We start from the raw sequence: 22,526 nt of genomic DNA on the forward strand, positions 1-22,526 counted from the left end.
AACGTTAAAAAAACCCATAAACCACTGAAATATGTTAGTAAATGAACTATAAATTGCACCCTGATCATGCACTGCTTCTGACCTCACATATTTCATCATTCATGACATGGCTCAAATTACTAAAAACCCACACCTTGCCTCACTTTTTTAACCTGTTGATTTCATGCCAGCATTAACATCTCAATGCTCATTTACTTTAGTTTGTTCCTCAGGCATGTCTCACTTTTGTCTTGAATACAAATTGATAGCACTCTAGTTGCTCATTACAACTCAGTGGTGGCACCGCAGCTGATTACTAGGGATTTAAGTGACAGACTTCTGCTGGTGTTGGAAGTACATGTTCGCTATGTATAGCAGAATATTTTCCTGAAATGCTTGAGGAAGATATTTGAGAACTTGTATAATATTTGTCCTCATTTTAGCTTTCTAGAGCACCAACCATAATTTCTATGCAAACAGAAACACCTAATTTTGTTTCTTAATTGTAGCCGCCTCTGTAGGAAATGGTTAAAAAATTTCAGTTTTGACTCCATCAAGAAGGCTTTCAAGTATGCCCCACAAGTGTCACAAATACAGTATGTTAGTGCTCTGGTTGCTCATTAGAACTCTACAGTAAGGCTGCAATTGATCACTAAGAAGTTAACTGACAGACTGCTGCTGGTGTTGAAACTATAAGTTTCAGTCCGCGTGTCAGAATGTTTTACTGACTTGGATGAGGAATATATTTGCGAAATCTTGTCTTAATTTGAACACTAACTATCATTTGTATGGCAAAAGGAAACCCCTAATTCTGTTCCTTTACTGCAGTCTCATCTGTAGAAAATGCTTTCAAATCTATTGCTGCGCCGGCCACGGACTGCTGAGCAAAGCTTGGTTTTGTCATAAATAAAGACTTTTCGCGCTCTAGTTGCTCATTAGAACACTGTGAAAGGCTGCAGTAGAACGCAAGGGAATCAAATGACAGGCTGCTGCTGTTGGAAGTACATGTTTTACTCAGAATATCAGACTTTATTCTCACCTGTCTAAGGAAGATAGTGTGAATCTATAGAACATATGTTCTCATTTTAACTTCTGAAGCACCTCAATAATCTCTATGAGAAAATCTAGAGAAAAAACAGTTTTCTCTCAAACATGGTTCATAATATTCCAGCTGAGGATCAGCATTTTTCATAGGATAGAATCTCTTGAGAACTCACCAGGATTCTGAAAATACCCCCAACAAGCGATTTATATTTGAACTAAAATCTGTTATTACCCATTATATGTGCTCCGTTTAGTGACCCTCAAAATGTGGCGTTCACTACAATGTATTTCAGAGGGGATCATGCCCATGAGTCCTCTAATGGCCTCCACAACATATAATTGGTGAATTTCAGTGGTTTTGGTATGTTATAACTACAATTTTCACCTAACTATAACAACCCTATAACCTTTGTTTGTTTCAGGTTTTGTTAATGCAAAGTAAGATACTAATCCCATACTTAAATAAAACGTCACTCTTACCCCTTTGATTTTTTTCAGTGAATATATACATATATAGGTATTTAGATAAAGGACACCCAACTCAAATTTGACATGCATTGCCTCGTCAGGACTGTTACAAATGGATCAGTGATTAAAAAGATTGCAAGATAGATAGATGTGTGGATATATACATGTGTAAATATCATCAAGTACAAATACACAGAGTTAAAAACAGCAAACCTGTATTTAACTATTTATACTTACATTCACAATATTGCTGTAGTTGATATTTTGGCCACAATGTTTTTACAGGTCAATGCGGAACACTCCATATTTTGGTAGAATTACATGTATACAGACTACTGCATCAAATGGCTGTTGTTCAAGATTTGCAGCTTTTGGTTTATCCACCTTGGACTTACCTACTAATTCTTACCAGAGTAGGTTTGGCAATACCTACCCATCATTTCCACTGAGTAATCATCATGTCTGTGGGCAGGATGCAATTCAAGCAGTACTTTTATTATCAAGATATAGCTGATGCAGATGAAGTGGTGTAGAACATTTCAATACAAGCATTTTAACACAGGTGAACCCAACAGGGTTATCCTTCCTGGGTCAACTCAGTGGCCACAGTGGCTTTAGATGCTATGGCCATACAAAAGTGAACAGGACAGCAGTACTGGGGGAGGGCAGGACACCGAAGAGGGCTGGAAGGAAGTTTGAAAGGTCAGAAGCAGTGGTCATGGATTGTACAGGAGACTGGGGGGCGGGGTTACTGCAGCTGAGCTGCTAGCATTACAAGTCTGTGGCATGGACCTCTGTGGTAGGGCTGGGCATTTCTGAGCAGTAAATAAAGCACAGCAGATCAGTGGGGCGGGAGGTGTGTCCATTAGTATTACATTTAATGTTCCTTTGCCTGCCATCCTATCCAGCTGTCTTTCAAGAAGACCATGCTGAGTTTCTGAACGCCTACAGCGAAATGAACGGGAATGGGTAGTCTTCCATACATTCTGCCCTAGACACAAGATCAGTGTGAGGGCGCTATTGCTTAGATATTCAACAGAACAGTAGTGCGCCCGACTTCTGGGGGAGATGGGACAGTGTTAACCTCAAGGACTATGTAGTAATGTGTCCCTGGAGACAACCTTCAAAACAGCATTTTCATAATACAGTCAATAAGAAATGACTGACTCAAAATGGGAGTTTGAGGTCAGAAATGTAGAGAAAACCATGAAGGTTTATTAAATTGCAACACTGCAATCCATAACAGGCACATGCAGCAGCAATCCTATAGAATCAGTATGACACATAAGAATCAACTTACAGGAAGGCTCTAAGTTACAGAAAAAATGCAATAATAAACAAAAATCAAATAAATATATACTGAGTCCCAAATTTGCAGCGAATATTTACAGTTAGGCAGCATCCCTTGTAAAGACTCAAAAGATCTGGCTCATCCCCATATTCAAGGGTTTATGTAGTCATTTTCAGCACTGGAAATCATAGAGAAACTGCAAAGTCAGCACGATGTGTGCATTATTACAGCAAATCTTATTTCTTATTTTTAAAACATCACAAAACCATACCATCTTAGTACTAACCCACTGAATGAATACTAATCTGTGTCTTCCAACTTAATGTCATCTGGAGGTGTCAGAGCAAACTAGTTACATAAACAAAGTAAAAGAATTGTGAATGAATGCAATACAGTTTGCTAGGAGGAAGAGCTTTGGAAAGTAGCAAAAGTCTTCCTCCAGCAAGTTCTTCAAGAACAATATGTCATACAAAATAAAAAGTGCACATCTTGCTGCATGTAGTGTCCAGCAAGAAATATAAACACAGACTGAAAAACATAATACCGTAGCCATTTTAACAAAGATGGTGTTGAGGCCTATCTGATGCCTAGTTTAATCTAGAACAGAAAAAAACATTAGAAAACATCTTAAGGATTTCTTTTGAATTGAAATATCTTTATATTAATGCATGACTAATTTCACATATAAAAGAACTAATATTAAGGCACATTTTATTTGAATTATGGAAAACGACCACACCATTATGATGTGACAAATGCACAGCTGAGTGATGATATCCCCCTTGACTTTTAGCCCTTCCAGTTCTTCTGCACTGCATCCCCCTTCTAATGTACACTGTGCCGGATGTATGATATTACAACGCGGGTTTTTACCACTCGTGCAGTTACATCGCATGCGTTACAACGCATGCGATGTTACAACGCTATGCCATTACAACGCAAGTCTTTACATCGACTTGCGCTAGATGGCGTGCTAACATTAAAAAAGTGTAATTTACTATTCCAACTCCAGTCCACTTAACAGTAGGGAAGGTGTTGGGATAGTAAACTACACTATTTGTAATGTTAGCACGCCATCTATCGCAAGTCGATGTACAGACTTGCGTTGTAATGGCATAGCGTTGTAACATCGCATGCGTTGTAACGCATGCGATGTAACTGCACTGCGTGGTAAAAACCGCGTTGTAATGGCTGTTCCCCCACTGTGCCATTGTTTTTAGGTAGGTTCACTCTATATAACTCTACATATGCACCTGATAATATCTCTGATTTCTTACTAACAGCATCTGTTAACAATAGTGAATCTTCGTACTGCCTGATAGCATCCAACACAAATCAGTTGGGAGACAATGTAAGACAATAGAGTAGTGCTCTTCTAACTTTTTAATGCTTCGTTACCTCAGTAAAGAAATAAAATTCATTGGGTCCCCCTCAGATCTTTCACAATCATTCTGTTAAACTGGTAATGTTTAAATATGTTCACTTATTTGCACACAAGACATATTTAAACATTGGAGTTAAATTCTATTACCATTCTTCCCAGCTAGGATATAAATGACAAAAGAAGCTATTGATGGCCCATTACAGAGTGGCTTACTGCCGCTCATTTTCCCTCACAGCTTAAAACTAAGCACTGCTATCACCATAATGCTTTGTTTGGCCAAAGCCTGGCGCCCTCCCTGGGATCACTTGAGGCCCCCCATGTGGGGGACTGCCCCAAATTTGAAGACCCCTGTAATACAGGAATCAAAAACTTGACAAAAAGACAAACATTGAGACGAAAAAAATAATTTCATAAATCGTAAGAGTCTGCATTTATATTTAATATCTAAAGCAAGGTAGGCACATGTGGAAAGAAAAGGAAATCCATCCTTTACTTTCAGCACCCACCCAAAAGCATGAGCCGATAGTTATGCAGTTAGTTATGATCATAGATTGTGATTGTCTGTTTCTCCTTTTTGTTGTAGCTCATAAAAATGGATTGACCACTACAGCTCCCATGCCCTGCGATGAAGGCGACGGTTGCTACATCCAAATCACCAAGCGTCGCAACACCATGGAAATGTCCACCTTGACTCCGAGTGGTGCCTCACAGCTGGATCGTGCACGCATTAACAACTCAGAGGCCAAGCTTATTGCCAAGAAGCGGGTGATTCGCATGCTCATTGTCATCGTTGCCATGTTCTTCATCTGCTGGATGCCCATCTTCGTAGCCAACACATGGAAGGCCTTTGATGAGACGTCTGCATACAAGGCCCTCACCGGGGCCCCCATCTCTTTTATCCACCTTCTCTCCTACACTTCAGCCTGTGTCAACCCACTTATATATTGCTTCATGAACAAGCGTTTTCGCAAGGCCTTTTTTGGCACTTTCGCCAACTGTGTTAAACCATGCCGGCGTTTCCGAGACCCGGAGGAAGATGTAGCTGTCACAGGAGCCTCTCTCTCCAAGTTCAGCTACACCACAGTCAGTAGCCTGGGACCAGCCTGAGCACTGCCCATCCATAAGTGGGACCAGGGAAGTTCCTTCAAGAAGATGAGTGAAGTCACAATGGCATCTAAGGGGACATCGGAATATCAGAACAGGTTTTGATGAGGCTTTTCAATCCAATATTGTTTTGGTTTACTTTATTGGCTCATTTACTTTTTTAAAGAAAATGCTGATTGCTTCATCTTCACGTAACCTAAGAAACCTTAAAGCCTTAAAGAACTAGGGAATTTGATTCACTGTAAAGCTCATGTATGTGAGAGTACACCGTGCTTTTCGGCGTCCCTTCTGAACAGCTTTACTTAATCTTAAGATATATTGCTATTACAACTCACACTGATAATGCTTCATAAGTAAGGCCGAGAAGATAACCAAGCAGCGAAAGGGACGCTCTGCATAAAGGCTAAATGAGCAGGTACTTCTGTTGTTCCAGAATATTGTTTGGTTTAGTCATGTGCAGCCATGTTGGGAGCTGAACTATGCACAGAGGTGATCAAGAGAAAAGTCAAGTTGACTATGGAAGTCCATGCAGTTAAATGGAAACAGTGAACAAGGTCCCCAATGAACATTGGTTTATACCTGAGCTTTTGCCATCCACTGCTCCGGTTAACTGTGCTGCACAAAAAGTGAAGAGAGATCTAATTTTCTGAAATTGCAGGCCTCTGTCCCTGCGGGTGAAAAGATCCTCTGCTGCATGGAACAACTGTGCTGTTGACATGATCACCTCTTCCCATTCTGCTTCATCGTACACCTTTGTAATCATTCTTGTCCAAACACTGGTCTACGTGTCATGGTGAATGTCCTGTTTTAGATTTTTTATTTTTTGGAGGGATTTTGACACTATTTCAAGGAATTGTCTATAAACATATATTGTTATAATGGTAGGAAACATTTGAACATCCCTTATTGGGAAGTTGTGGCACCTCTTTCTTAAAGGTGTAGCCAACCTGCCTGTGATCCTCTATGGGTGCAGCCAACAGTGACAATTCTCATCTCAGAGTAACTTCAAAACATCAATCTGTGAAAGTCTGCTCAGAGACATCATTTGCACAGATGGTAGTAACATCCCTTATCACAAGTCACCTCAGCTGCTGGTGGCTGGAAGTATCTCACTGTCCAGCACATAAGAATTGTAGTCCATGTCTGCCCAATAGATGCCCTCCAGATTATATCCGCTCCAGTTTGACTGAAACCCCGAGAAAAATGAGAAGTGCTGAATAATAGTCTTAAAAAAATACTTTCCATCAATATTTTGGATAGGACTGCAGAAATGTAAAACTTTGTTCCACGAGAATAACTCGAAATTCTAGAAAGATTTTACCTAGGACAATTGAGGCTGTACTGTTCTATCTGACCATACAGGCTGAGAGCTCCGTCAGCTTTACACTGGCAAGTCACTAACGCACTATATCTTCAGGCTACGCGGCCTACTGTTTTGGATACACTGGTTATTCCTCAAGATAAATGTTCAATTGATTATATGCCAACCTCTTGAGTACTGACAGAGGACCTGAGGATTTAAGGACATTTTGTGTCTTTAATACATTGTGGGAGAAGACTTCAATCTGTGATGTAATACACTACATTATAATTCCTGAAGACTTGAAAATGTAAAGAAACACTTGTAGCCTCCTACAAAGAGTCCAATGTATTTGCCTGCATCACTGGAGCATTTGTCCTTAATCATAGACATACGTGTTTACTATATTGGTATTTATTAATGGATTCATTTTCATCAATATAGACAAATCCAAAACTGATCAGCTGGTTCTAAATCCCCAATTGCTTGTGACTTTAGGCAAACCTTTTGACATTGGTAACACCAATAATGGATACCGAGATTGCCATCTTTTGTTGGAGGTTGCAGTGGCTAGGAGCAAGTAGTGATAAGCTATGACACGTGCCGGATCGAGCGTCCATCACTACTGGCAGAGATGCATGAAAACAGCTTGGTCAATCCCTGCCCCAATGGCACTCAGAACGCGTTGCATTGCAGGTTGTGTTTTGGTGATTAATACCGTGTACCCGTATAGATGTGCATAGTACTGTGCTTGTCAGTCATGTTTGTCAATTGAAACCACAGTTTCCTGGAAAGACACATGGGGGGTTCGAAGGCATTATGGTAACTGGTTCCATTATGAAAGGGTCACAGCCGTGTGAATTCTGCTTGACCAGTGGTTAAGAAAGCTGTCCTGTCGTCCTCATCTCAGTGACCATATAATCATCCACATATTCTACATGCCAAATGTCAAGAACATTCAACCAGGAAACAGCATTGTCCGGGTTAAGTTTATGAAGAGTTTTCCGTCAATTATTTTCTCAAACAATGATGCATATTCGACTGCCACACGGAGACTCCGGCTACTAATTCTTGTGACATTTTTTGAAATGCGTATGTTATTGACAGTGTGACTGTTCCTCAGTTGAAGCTGTGATCCTTGTATGTTTATTATTTTGTATTTTCTATTGCCAGCTGTGTATTTACTGTTTATAGTGAGACAAACTCTACTGTGTTGAGACCAAGTCTGCTCTCTGGTAATGTTTGAAGTGCTGGTATGGTGAAGTTTGTGAATGACTGAGAGTGTGATCTGGTATCCTACTTGGACTGAAGAAGGAATTCACAGAGAATGTAGAGATGGAAGAGGGGATGAGTAGGTGTAGTCTATACCAATGGTGTGCCACTGCGGTGGTAAGTAGGGCTAGCACAGTATTACGTATGCAACAATCCACTTGAGGATCGATTGAGTATGATATGCAGCAAGAACCTATCCACGTTACGCAGTACAGGAGGTAGAATGCATCACAGCCTCCCATTCTAGAAGACATTATAACACAAATTACAACCCAGTCAAAAGGAAGGGCAATCACAGATTTCAGAGTCGCAACCAGAACACACGTGCAAATATTATTATAACATTAGACATATTGTGAGCTCCAATTATGTTTTCTATGTTCATTGGCTTTTACGTAAGATGCAAAGACATTGCTGTGGTATTGTTCTTATCTTCCCAATTAAATGTGGTATCATGGAGCACAATGTGTACAGCTTCTTTGCACACTAGTTATAAGGAAGCGAAGCATGGTTGGTATCCATGAAGCCTTGTAAGTGAAGAGCAGCATTGCTCCTCCAGGGAGGCCAAAGAATGTGGGCCTGAAGGTTCAAAGTGCGGTTGGATAGAGTGCTCTGCCAACCACTGTGGAGATTGAAAATATAGGGTGGAAGAGACGTTCTGGGGATCATATGGTGGGATATGGAGAATTTATGCAGATAGTTGATTGTTTTCAATTGTCTCATGTGTTATGTTTGACTTGATAAAGCCAGTCCGCTGTTCAAATATGCATGGGCACTGTAGAGGTGAGATAGATAACACTGTTGAGCCTTTGTGGAAGGTTTTGGAGTAGCCTAATGTAATGGCCTTGAGTGCACTGGTTACACATTCCAAACCTGAATCACTGAAAAGATGCTTTAGACAAGTGGGCAGAGGGATGGTCTTGAATTTTAATTGTTTCTGTGAAAAGATGTGGCTGAGGACATTGGAATTCTGGCAAAGGTTATCAAACGTTTACCCTAGGGCACAGGCAGCGTTTGAGCTTCAGATGCTAAAACAGAAGCATGTCGGTCCCTTCTTTTGTGTAGAACAGGCGTGGAGCTCTTTTAGCTTTGGTTTGACATCCATCCCTTGTTGGGTTGTTCCAAATACAGTACCACGAATACACATTCAGATCATATCACACTTTAACTTCATCGCTATCATTCAATGAGAGTGGCCCAACACTCTGCCCCACATCTCACCTGATCAATAATAACTGCCTGCAGTGTGTTAGAAGATTGTAAGATGAGTACGCAGGAAGTCATATACTTCACGTTAAAGTAATGCCTTTATGACTAGGCTAAGTATCCACCCTTGTAGCTACAGCTATGCACAGCGCATCTTTACTCGAACCTCCCCCAATGGAGTAAAGTGGCACTAACACATGAGATCACGATTGTAAACTTTAATATCCAGATGCTGGCCCAGCTACATCTTTTTGGGATCCACACAAAATCTTTGTCTGTGAAAAATGTACATTTCTAAGCCAAATGTGCCTTGTCATTTCTGAAAAGGTAGATTAGAAGAACTAGCAAAATATTTGTTTCTGGTGGTTGCCTGTCTAAATCTCCACTGTTGTGGCGAGGCATGTGCTCACTGATGTATTCACTTGTGACAACACATAACACGTTTATAGATACAGTGGGGTATACTTGCAAGGGGATAGCGCCAACAGAAAGTCACTTTTACTGACATTCTGGTGACTCTATGCCCTTCTCTATAATTACAAAGTGGTGTTAAGCCACTTTTTGTGTCTTAACGCCACCTTGTAAATACAACCCCTTTACATACATCACTTTGCATGAAAGGGGCGTGCAATGGACGATGCTGTGGGTGTTCCACCACAACATCCATGGCTTTTTGAGGCTGCCCCAGATTTACAAGGATGTGTAAATCTGGGGATGCACCAAATACTAACGCCATGCAATAGCTGGCTTTAAAATGGATCAACGAGGAGAAATATCTTTATTTCTCCTTGTTTTTGCTTCTTCTATGTGTACTGCATTATGCAGCACACATAGAAAGAGCAAAAGGCCATCAATGATTGTTTATGTGCAGGAAGGTGTACATAAATAATCATTGAAGGTGCCCCTTCCTGCACATAAATAACCGTTGAAGGTGCCCCTTCCTGCACATAAATATTCATTAAATAATAACAATTTTCTACTTCTATGTGTGCTGCAGAATGCTGGCAAATGTAGCTCTATCAGAAACTCATGAGAGAAAGCAGTTTACTGTCAGACATGGTTTATCAATCCCACCAGAGTGCCAGCATTTTTCACAGGGTAAAATCAGCTGCGAACACATCAGAATTCCTAAAAGGACTATAAAACCACAAAAAAATGACTTGTATTGTGACTAAAATCTGTTAGCCGCTTTTATATGTACTCTTATTTGTGACCCTCAAAACCTGCCATACACTACAATGTATTTCAAAGGAGACCATGCCCCGAGTCCTGTCATGGCTGCCATAACATATCGTACATGTTGTTGTCAGCCAGTGAGGATTGACTACTCCCCTTTAAATTGGCCAATTAGAGCATATTTGGACACCAACGGTGTAGAAGATTAACCCCTTCATGACCAACCCGAGCACCTCTTTAAATATAAATGTCTTGAAAACTACTTCACGGAATTACACCATATAATTCTGTTTGTGCCGAATTTGGTGCAGTTCAGTTGTTTTGTCTGTATAGGATAGCAAACTTTCCTGTGGGAACAAGTGAGAAATCTATGCTTTGGGACCCTCCCCTTTTTCTTGGCCCCTGCTTGAAAGATCAGTGCAAACCTTTCTGTAAAGCAGCCACTTTTCATGCATATTTGTTAAATGGCAGCAAAGTTATTAAGACAAGAAAAAATGCCTTTCTTATCATCTCCATATTCTAGTAGAATCCCATGTATACGGACTACTGCCTCCATTAACTATTGCTCAGGTTTTGTAAATTCTGGTTTATCCACAATGGTCGCACCTACTGATCCTGACAAGGTTTTCAATATCTACCCATCACTTTCACTAGGTGTTCAACATGCTTGTGAACAGGATGCAATTCAAGTTGATCTATTGTTGTCAGTATAGAGATTATACAGATAAAGTGGCGTATGATAATTTCAATAAAGAAATAATACAGGTGTACCATTCCTGGGTCAACTCACTGGCCATAGTGACTTTTGACAAAGGAATTTGGGCAAGAGAGCAGTACTGGAAGAGGGAGGAACTTTAAGAGGGATCAGCACAGAGCCGCAGTGGATAGGCATGGACTGTAAAGTAGACTGAAGAGGAAGGATGCTGCAATTGAGGGGTGAGCGTTACCAGGTTGTGGAATGGCCCTTGGTGGAATGGCAGGGCATTTGTGTGGAGTAAATAAGGCAAAATAGAGGAGCGGGGAGGCGGATACAACAGAATTACATTGAACTTTTCTGTGTCTACCATGTTTACCAACGGTCTTGAGAATCAAGGAGACCACATTGAGTTTCAGAATGCCTGTGGTGAAATGTAACGGGTAAAATAAGGGACTACTACTCCTCCATATATATGGCCCTAAACACAAGACCAGTATGAGTTGACAATGCACAGCTGAATGATATCCACTCGTCTTTTAGGCCTCTCAGTTCTTTTGCAATGCATCCCCCTTCTACAGTACCGTGTTTCATTGCGTTGTAGAATAGTTCACTCTATACAAATCTACATATGTACACAATAATTTCTCTGATTTCTCACTAGCAACATCTGTTAACAGCATTGTTAATAGTGTAACTTCATATTACCGAGAGCATCTAATACACATTGGTGGGAAGACCGTGTGAGGCGATGGGAGGGGGGAGATGATTAATCAAAAACGTACCTTTACAAAAACTCAAATATTGTGACGAAAAAATCATTTCATAAATCGTTAAGCACCTACATTTATATTTAATAGCTAAGAAAAAAAGGTAGACACACGATGAAAGAAAAAGCAAGATACAGCGTTAAATGTATCTTATGCTTTCAGCCCCTACCCATAAAGAATGAAGGAAGAGGTATCGTTATGATCATAGATTGTGATTGCATATTTCTCCTTTTTGTTGTAGCTCATAAAAATAGATTGACCACTACGACTCCCATGCATTGCGATGAAGGCGACGGTTGCTACATCCAAATCTCCAAGCGTCGCAACACCATGGAAATGTTCACCCTGGCTCCGAGGGGGGCCTCATTATTGGACCGTGCACACTTCAACCCAGAGGCCATGCTTATTGCCAGGAAGCAGTTGATTTGCATGCTCATTGTCCTCGTCACCATGTTCTTCATCTGCTGGATGCCCGTCTTCGTGGTCAACACCTGGAAGGCCTTTGATGAGACGTCTGCATTTAAGGCTCTCACCGGGGCCCCCATCTCTTTCATTCACCTCCTCTCCTACACTTCAGCCTGCGTCAATCCTCTTATATATTGCCTCATGAACAAGTGCTTTCGCAAGGTTGTACTACTTAAGCCTAAAAATAACAAGATAAAAAAAATTTGTGGACAGAATATTGAGGGACAAAATAATTAAAGGTAAGTGCTTATAGAGGAAGTATATATAGCTATTTCTGAATCCACATTTACGTACCTTGCAGATATATTAAATACATATATCTGCAAGGTACACACATGTGGAGATATGCATAGGAAATCTATAGTCACTTACCTTTCAATATTTTGGATTTGACATTTTGTCCACAAAATGTGTGTGCTTCGATATTCTGGCTTTGGTATTTCAGGGACACTACTTTTGCAAGGTATTTCGTGGCACCCTTGTTAAACCATGCCTTTGTTTACAAGAGTCAGAGAAAGATGCACGTGTCAAGGGGCCTCTCTCACGGAGTTCATGTAGCCTGAGATTGGCCTGTTTTCTGCCCATGCATCAGTGAGACCAGAAACGTTCCTCTAGAAAGAAGATGAGTAGGTCACAAGATAGCTAAAGTGACATCAGAAGATCAGAATAGGCCTCGCTGAGGCTTTTTAATCCTATATTGGTTTAATTTAATGTATTGGCTCATTTACATTTGTAAGAAAATGCTGACTGTTTCACCTTCAATTAGCCTAAGAAACCATAAAGCCTTAAAGACCTAGGGAATTTGATTCACTGTTTGTCTACTTGAGAGCACCCTGTGCTTTTTAGTCTCCCTTCTAAACTGATGCTCTTAATTTTAAGATATATTAATATTCCAACCTCTTTGCTGCTTATTGGAAGCTTACACTGAGAGTGCTTGAAACGTCTAGCCAAGAAGACAACCAAAGATTAAGTGACAGTCTGCATAAAGGCTCAATGAGTGGGTACTTCTGTGGTTCCGGAACGTTGTTTGTTTAGAGAAGTGCAGTGTGTGTTAGGAATTTGAATAGGCAGAGAGGAGATTAGGAGAAAAATCAATTTGACCATGGAAGTCTACTTATGTTCCATGCAATTAAATGGACACAGTGAACAATGTCCCCTATAACTATCAATTTTTACCTCAGCTTTCGTCAACCACTGTCCGCATTAACTGTACTGCACCAAAAGAGGAGGGAGAGGGATCTAATTTTCTGAAATTGCACAGTCCTCTGTCCCTGCTGGTGTAAAGATCCTTTGCTGCATGGAATAACTGTGCTGTTAATATGGTCATCACTTACTATTGATAACCCTCCTTGTCCAAACACTGGTCTACGTGTCACAGTGGATGTCTTGTTTTTGATTTTCTTTATGTGGGACTTTGATAGTATTTTAAGTAATTGTCCCTAAATATTTCTTGTTTTAATGGTAGGAAACGTTTACACCTCATGTTTAATTATGGGAACAGCCAACACTGACAACTCGCATCTTACAGTAACTTCAAAACATCTGTCTGTGAAAGTCTGCCCAGAGACATCATTTGCACAGATGATAGTAACATCCCTTATCACTAGTCACCCCAGCTGCTAGCATCTGGAAGTATCTCACTGTTCAGCACATCAGAATTGTAGCCATTGTCTGCCCAATACTTGCCCTTCATAATACATCCACTCCACTTTGCTTAAAATTCAGAGAGGAAAAATCTAGGTGTTAAAAACTTTCCCTAGAAAATACCTACCATTAGTGTTTTGGATAGGAGTATGAATAGAAGTGGAAAACTTTGGTCCACGAGAAAAACTCTAACTTCTCAAAAGATGTAATCTTCCACCTTGGACAGTTCGGGCTGGATTGTTCTACCCGACTATACAGGCTGAGAGATCTGTCAACTTTTCACTGTGAAGTCACCAATGCACTATATTTTCAGACTAAGCTGCCTACTGTTCTGGGCACACTGGATGTTCCTCACACTAAATATTCCAGTAATTATAAGCCAACTTCTTTACTATTAACACGAGTTATGGATTAAGGGCCATTTACTGTCTGTTTAATGTATTGTGTGTGAAAAATATAAGCTTTGAAGTAATGCACTACATTATAATTCCTAAAGACTTCAAAATTTGCAGAAAAGCATATTGCCTCCTACAAAAACAAACTCATCGTTATCTGCCCACATCACCACAGTATTTGTACTTATTCATGGAGATACATATTGGTATTTATTAATGGATTGCTTTGGATCATTTGAGACAAATCCAAAACTGATCAGCTGGTTCTGAATCCCCAATTGTTCGTGACTTTCAGCACACCTTTTGACATTGGCAACACCAATAACTGATACCGAGATCGCCATCTTTTTCGGAGGTTGTAGTGGCTAGGAGCAAGTAGTGGCCACGTGTCAGCCTCATTCACTACTGACAGAGATGCATGAAAACAGCTTGATTAACTCCACACCAAAGGCCCCCAGAAAGCGTTGCATTGCAAGTTGTGTGTTGGTGATTGATCCCATGTACCTGTAAACATGTACATTGTACTGTGCTTGTCAGTCATGTTTGTCAATTGAAACCACTGTTTCCTGGAAAAACACATGGGGGTTTGAAGGCATTATGGTAACAGGTTCCATATTGAAGGGTCTACAGCCGTGTGAAATATGCTCACCCGTTGGTTAAGAAGCCTGTCCTGTCGTCCTCATCTCAGAGCTTGCTATGACCATCCAATCAACCACAGATTCTAAATGCTAAATATCAAGGACATTCAACTAGGAAACAACATCTGCCCCACACAGTGGAGGATTTTCCGCCAATGAGTTTCTCTAACACTGATAATCATTTGACTGCCACATGGAGACTCCAGCAACTTGTTCTCGTGACATGGTTTAAAATGCTGCTGTTATTTACAGTTTGGTTGTTTCTCAGTTGATGTTGTGACCCTTCTATGTTGTATTTTTTATTGACAGCTTGTGTATTTTGCTTATAGTGTTTATAATTCTACTGTGTTCAGATTGAGTCTGCTCTCTTGGTAATGTTTGGATGGCTAGTATTGTTTGGGTGGCTAGTATTGTTTGGGTGGCTGCTATGGCCAATCTTGTGATTGACAAAAAGGGTGATTAGGTATCCTACTTGGACTAAAGAAGGAATTTACAGAGCATTTGGAGAATAAAGCGGAGGAGAGTAGGTGTAGTTTGTATCAATAGTGTGTCACTATGGTGATAAATAGGGCATACATTTTCAATTACTTTATTTGCAATCGTAAGTGAAACGGTATATGTTTGCTGGCGTTGTAAAGAGTGCTAGCACAGTATTGAGCCTGTAGCAATACAGTTGAGAATCGATTGTGTATGATAGCTGGTAACAACCTATCCACATTACCCATTACAGGAGGTAGAATGCATCACAGCCTCCCGTTATAAAAGACACTATAACACAAATTACAAACCAATCAAAAGAAAGGGCAATCACAAATTTCAGAGTCATGGGTGGAATACACAAGTGATTACTATTAGAAATACTTTAAGATGCAAAGACATTACCGTGGTTACTGTTCATATCTGCCCAGTTCAATGTGGTAACAGAGCACAATGTGTAAAGCTTCTTGGCACACTGGTAACAAATAGGTGAATTGTGGTTAGTATCCCATGAAGCCTTGCGAGTACAGCATTGCTCCCCCACTGAGGCAAAAGAATGTGGGCCCGAAGGGTAAAGAGTGCTTGGATAAAGTGTTCTGCCAACCATTGTGGAGACTGAAGATAAGGGGTGGAAGAGACATGCTGTGGGTATCAGCTGGCGGGATGCTTGCTGAAGTGAATGAAAGTTAATTGGAGCATTTTTGCAGATAGATGATAGTTTTTAATCGAAGTTTCTGTTTTAGAAAGAGTTTCATGTTAGAATTTACGTGATCCGTCAATCGACTATTATAAAATTTGCAAGGGCGCCATCGAGGTGAGATGCATGATCTTGTGAAAGCTTTGTGGGAGGTTTTGGAGTAGCCAAATGTAATGGCCTTGAGGGCACTGGGTAGACATTTCGAATCTGGATCATTGTAAAGATGCTTAGACAACCGGGTAGGGAGATGGTCTAGAATTTAAATTGTTTACTGAGGACATGTGGTCAATGACATTGGGAGTTTGATAAAGATCATCAAAGATTTACCATGAGAGAATGGGCCAGTATAGAGCTGCAGAGGCCACAAGAGAAGACTGTGGGTCCTTTCTCTTGCGATCAGGTGTGTGCAGATGCGGTATGCTTCCATTTTGACTGTGTTGAAGTCCATCCATTGCTGGATTGCTCCAAATACATAAATCACATATAAACATTCAGAGACAGTGTCCATTAAAAAAGTCTACTATTGGAAACACCAGTGATCAGTGAAAAAAGTAAGACAGAAGAGGCTATAGGACTAGATTAGGCCCTGACGTTATAGGCCCTCAACAAGATCGCACCTCGTACAATACATGGGAAATGTTCCACAGGCTTGCAAAAGGTCTACTAGACAAAAACAGGTAATGCATGCAGAACTGCCCCAAAGAAGCGACTTAGAAATTGATGGAATCCCCTAAAACAAAAAGAACATGGAAAAGACTGACACAAGCAGGTTTCATGGCCTTCAGCATGCCATACCACATTATCCACAGTAATGGCAGACGCATACTCTTGATGTCTTTGGCTGGGTGAACAGCATAGTAGACAACTGTGAGGGATGCCATCTCTGCAGGCTTTTCTAAAGGTTTGAAACTGTTGGCCACAGAAGGCTGATGAACAAATCCTGGTCATTCAACTAAGGTGGGAACTTTCTTCTTAAGAAACCTCAAAGACTGCTGGGCAGTGGGATCAATTGCACAAGAAATAGGCCTCATGAGGGGTGCCACAGGAGTCATCCAGTGGTTTGGGGAATTCTTCTGTGAGGTTATCGAAAAGCTGACCGGTACGGTACTCTTACTCACAGGTGATAAATATGTCAATGTTTTGTGGACCAGAGTGAGTGGGAAATGTAAGGCTTGATCAAAGAAAGCTGGATGCGAGTGCCAGAATAGGCACACTCATATTCCAAACCTTAAAGCACCAAGTAGTGCACACACGCATGACATCAGGTAAGAAACACCACTTGCATGTAAGGGTAGTTGAACAATAGTCCTTGAAAAGTGCAATGAAGCTGGAGACTACATAGATGAGGTAAGGGAAATGTGAATGGGCAGGTTAAACATTTGTGAAGTGTGATACTGCTAGTTTTTTTTGTTTTCATTTATCTGTTGCACTCCCTAGTTTTCCTCCTGGCAGAGCATAAACAGAAGTCCAGTGGCATCCATCCCCTAAAATAGCCCAGAACAGAAGCACACTGTAACCTAACCTTTTACAGCCCACCGATGTTTCTTTGCAATAGGTGGCACTTTACATTAATAAAATACTTTAATATCAAAAAGGAAGTAAATATCTGGAAGGAAGTAGACTCACTTCAATCTCCACTAACCTACCTGCTAAAACCAACCTCTCTCCCTAACCACTGGCCTCGACGGGCCCACCTTACATGGAAAGTTGCTAACCTTCATAGACAGCCTTGCTTGCCCTCTAGAACCAGACACTATCAAGCTGATAAAGCTGCTAAACCTGTGTTCTATCTTTGGGGCTCGGCCCTCGCTGTATAAATATCTCTAAACGGTAGTACACAGAGTAAACAAACTTATGTAACTTGTAACTATGCTCCGAAACAATGTTCGTCCTCATGTAAAGCGCTCTGATACCTTCGGGTCTAGCCAGCGCTAGATAAAACTTTTCAAATAAATAAATAGTATACTGTTCCAAAAGTCCTCACCCCAGACTTTAAAGACAGGCTTCCTAATTTTGGATGCTGGCCTTCGAGTGAGAACAGTCCACCTGCAGTACATATTCATCATCTTCTGCAGACAATGTACGGTCCAGAATCCTGGCCAGGGGTTCTGGGCTTCCATCATCACATATTGGGGAGTCAACCAGTCTTTTTATCTTCCACCTCATTGGGAGGCAGCCCGTGGAGGTCCTTGGCCCAAACACCTGTTGTACATATTTTAGAGTGAAATGACTCTAGGGACCTATTCTATACAACATGTTTTTAAGCCTTGCCAGTTAGACAGACAGTACTCTACACTGCAGCAGAGGGACAGCGTTGTGTACACTTTGAAAGATGGGATACTCTGAAGGCGGATGAATGCGGGCTGCTGAATTCATTACCTATAAATGGTTAATGAAAAGTTATTGGCTCCAGGGTCTGACTGGGGAACCAGACGTCATATATGGTAAACAGGTAGGGTCAGTCATACACCACGTGGGACTACAAAGGTTGTACTTTCCACCCAGAGACGCGTGTGGTTTAAATTGTGGTGGAGAGAGGGTATTAGGGGGCTGAAGCATGGGGTCTCTTACAATATCAACATTCCAGCCAATGTGGGCAGCTGGGAGAGTAGAACTGAGTAAATCAGTGTGACAAATGCAGCCAACAGAACAGTCAATAGATTAGAAGAATATTGGGGGAGCTGTCATTCGATGAGGTTTCGATGCTGCTGAGACCAACAAAGCCTTATCCATCTCGAGTGTAACCCTTTTGTATTGAATAGTTGCGCTATTAAATGCCTTTAAACCTCAAAAATGCTTCTGCTGCACTCTCACAGTTCCTGGATATTCCTGGGAAAAGTTAGTCACTCATCTCCATACAGAGTAGCTGCTTTTGAACTATTTAATCCTCCTATCCCAACATTCCTAAGTCTTAGATTCTTTGTCAATGTGCTCACTTCTCAGGATGCCTGACCCGTATCATGTACCTACCCCATTAGTCTGAGTTTTATTACTGCAAGCTGAGGTTTGATGCATTGGGTTGGTATTTGTATGTGTGAATGTGAATCAGATATATTGATGACGCTGCTTCTCTGTTGTCCATGGTGTTGCCATTGTATGGTTACTTGGAAGGCTGTATTACCAAACCCCGCCTTCTTTCTAGGCTTGGGAACCATTTCAGAGCCCACAACACATTCATCCTCAGTGTTTTTTTTATATAAAGAAAACCAAGTAGATACTTTAGAAATGTTTAAGAATGATTTGAGGTGCTAGTGGAGGTAAAGGAATTCTGGCTCATTCGAGGGGGGCCACTATGAATGCAACCTTGGAATGAATGATGACTTAGTTTTTCTGATATGTAGAATTGGGAAAGAGCAGCAAAACAGGGTGTTGACTGGGTCTGGAATAACAAAAGGGTAAACATATTTCTGTCTTGGGTGGGTCAAGATAAGCTAATACTGAATAGGACGAGCTTAGTGGGTTGCCTAAAATTACATTAAAAGGGTGAGTGCAGAGTGGTACCAGCCAGGATCTGGAAGCCACCGCAATACATATAAAGGGGTGTCAAAGGCAGGTCAACTGCACTCTATATAAAGAAGGCAGGCGATTCTTGTGACCTTAAAAAACATGGTGAGTGTCTTGAATGGGACAAGGAGAATTGCTGGAGTGAGTCAGATGCCAAGAGGGACCTTGACCAGTCCCCTCTTTGTTCTGTGAGTAAGACTGTGCTCTAGCCATTGCAGTCCTTTTTGGGCAAAAAAAACACAAAGTCCAAGAACCAAAAGGTTGGACATTTTCCACTCCAAACGTTCACACATCTAGTCTCCAAAATGTCAGAGGGTGTTTTGAATTCTGTTTTTTCCACAATCACCCAAGCGAATATGGTGTTATCATCAGTAGTCGACGGAAGTTATGAACTTCTGCAAACCCAAGAGAAGTCGTGGAGAAATTCAAATTCCTGGATCACTATCACTCACCTCCTATTGGCACCACACTAAGTAACAATTCTTTCAACTCAGGAGAATTAAGTCTGAAGTGGCGTCAGCAGGTTGAGTTCAAGTTCTAATTTTTCATCTTGAGGTGCCCGGCATTCTTGGGTGGGTAATTTTATTAGCCCATTGGGATCAGCAGATGCTGGATAGCTACATCTGGATACGGAATCAACCTTCAAAATGTTGATCTAGAAGGAGTATAATGGCTCCAAGGGTGTGTGCACAGAACAACTGTTCATTTTCAGAAATCAAGGGGGCAAATGCAAGGAATTTTGCTTATTTTCCCCCCTCACCAGCTTTTTGCATGTTAAAGGAACTAATGTAATTGTACTTAATTTCAAAGTCATTGTGCATTTGCTTACCTTCTCTCTCAATTTATTTTGAATTTTGATTAGATATCGTTTTGTCCACAAGACGCTTGCAAAATATGAGCAAAGTTCCGCTAGTGACTAATATCTTGCTTAGATGTTTAAATGTTCATCCTTTGCATAGATAGTACATAGTATATATAAACTGATTCAATTCTGGCGGGAATAAGAGTTTCCAACCATGTACACTATATACCTTTGTATGATTACAACACTAATCTATGTGTCGGTCACTCGAAGGAACGTAGATGGCTCACAGATTTATACCATAAAAAGTTTGTTTCTGAAAGGATATCTAATGTCACCTGTAGCTTATGGGAACCTTGGAGAGATGTCCAGGCGCTTTTCTACTGGCTTTCAAATCACTGTATTTTCCTGCTGTTCTATGCCAACACAACAGACATCTAACGTTCCCTTCTATACCGTCGAGGCTCTCTTTCCTTCATTATCATTTAGTAACACGTGTATCAACCCTCTGTGGACAATGTTATACAGTGAAGCTGATTTGGCATAAATTCTAGGTGATTGAGGTCAGAAATTCGTAAATCTTGTTTTCTTCTTTCCAAACGGTTAGGGTGAGGAGTTGAGGGCAGGTAGTTCTCTCTTACTCCCCTTCCAACATTTATCTTCTGTTTGCTATTCTCGCTTTTAGTTCAAATTCGTTTTTGTGCGGCACTATATCCTGTGCCCCAGTTGCACTATTACATACAATCTTGCTTGTTGGCATTGTTTCCTTTGCAGGTTGCTCCCTTTCTTGTTCTTCAGTTTTCACACCCTCTTCCTTGAAGGCCCTTGTGGTGCTGCAAACTATTCCACTTCAGGGCCTTTATACTATACCTGCATCCTTCCTAACATGCACAATGGGTGTAGGAAGCCATCTTGAACAACTCCCATCATTTTGATTAGCTCAATATTTGCAGTTTGTCCATTTTGACGAGTTTCTCTCTTGTCAGTTCCTTTATCCTTCAATCTTCAGCACTCACTATTTTAAGCTGGCTGCATGTATTTGTAATTTCGATTATTCTGTTGTGCCAATCTGCTACATTGTATTTATCAAGAGGCAAGAATCTCCAGTTCGCACAATCCTAATGTCATTCCTTTTAGGGTGAGTTCTCCCTATCGCAACTTCTTATATTCCCAAAAGATAACATCTGTAGCATGCAGTTACCTTTCTTTCTTGCTTCCTGCTTCTAGACCAGTCTTCCTTGCATGGAGGTTCTCACAGGAGCTCTGGCTGCTCCCATTCTGATATCAGTCCATCCTCATTTAGGGGCCCTGAAAGTGCTGCAAGCTTATCTGCGTTCCTCGTGTATTAGGCTCATATGGATATTGTATATTTTGCCCTAGGTTACTATATAAAGTCTGTCCTGTCCTCTTGTCATCTGTTGACATACCACCCTAAAGAATATGTGGGTCTGACCTACCTGTATGGAAAATGTAACTATTTTTTTTAAATTATCTATCTCTTGGTTCAAGGTAAGCACTTTTCTGGTTTTTCAAAAAAAATCTTATACATGTAAATATTGTACGTTCAATGTCAAGAAAGCAAAAAAAATCTTACTTTGCTCTTTGTCTCACAGAACTGATCTGCTATTTAATAGGTAAAAGTAAATAGTTTTTAATCACATCACTTCTCGTACAGCCAGAGATATACATCATTTATCCCTTTCATACTCAGTTAAATCTTTCCTTTTGTACACCAGGCACTCAGTATTGACTTTGCTTTCACGAGGACATTACCTCTTAGGCAGTCTTTTATTTTTATGGCACACAATATCAATTTCCATAAAAATGTTGCTTATTTCAGCACTGAAGATTGATCGTGTAATCATCGCTCATTAGCCTTCATCAAGCGAGCATTTACAAACTGCAGAGTGACTTTAAGATGCGTAGAAAATAAAGGGGAAACCATTTTCTTCTAAAAAAAAAAATCAGGAAACTCAAAAACACGTTTTGAATTAATAGAATCTGCAGGCTCCAATCAACGCATTTCAATAGCAGGCTCCACTCAATGGGAAAGGCTCACCATCTGAATATTTAGGCGATCATTCCACCACTGTCGCTGAATGATGACGTCAGAATCAGGTGCGAGCAGTGGGGGAGGTTTCTTCACGGCAGCTGTCATTCAGTGGCAGCAGCCAATGGGGGGAAAAAGATGGGTGCACATTGGTCACATTATTTTA

General features: G+C 40.8%; 1 protein-coding gene across 2 annotated transcripts in view; it reads left to right on the forward strand.

The window, feature by feature from the left end:
• CCKBR (cholecystokinin B receptor) overlaps positions 1 to 8,301 on the forward strand; it is a 342,211-nt gene extending 333,910 nt beyond the window's left edge. For both annotated transcript variants that reach the window (XM_085623513.1, XM_085623512.1), the window contains exon 5: positions 4,750 to 8,301. In XM_085623513.1, the coding sequence (XP_085479639.1) occupies positions 4,750 to 5,273 (524 nt within the window). In that variant the 3' untranslated portion in view covers positions 5,274 to 8,301. The remainder of the gene's footprint in view (positions 1 to 4,749) is intronic.
• Positions 8,302 to 22,526: the final 14,225 nt, after the last annotated feature.

This window comes from Triturus cristatus, chromosome 8 (genome assembly GCF_964204655.1).
Source record: "Triturus cristatus chromosome 8, aTriCri1.1, whole genome shotgun sequence".
Classification (NCBI taxonomy): Eukaryota; Metazoa; Chordata; class Amphibia; order Caudata; family Salamandridae; genus Triturus; species Triturus cristatus.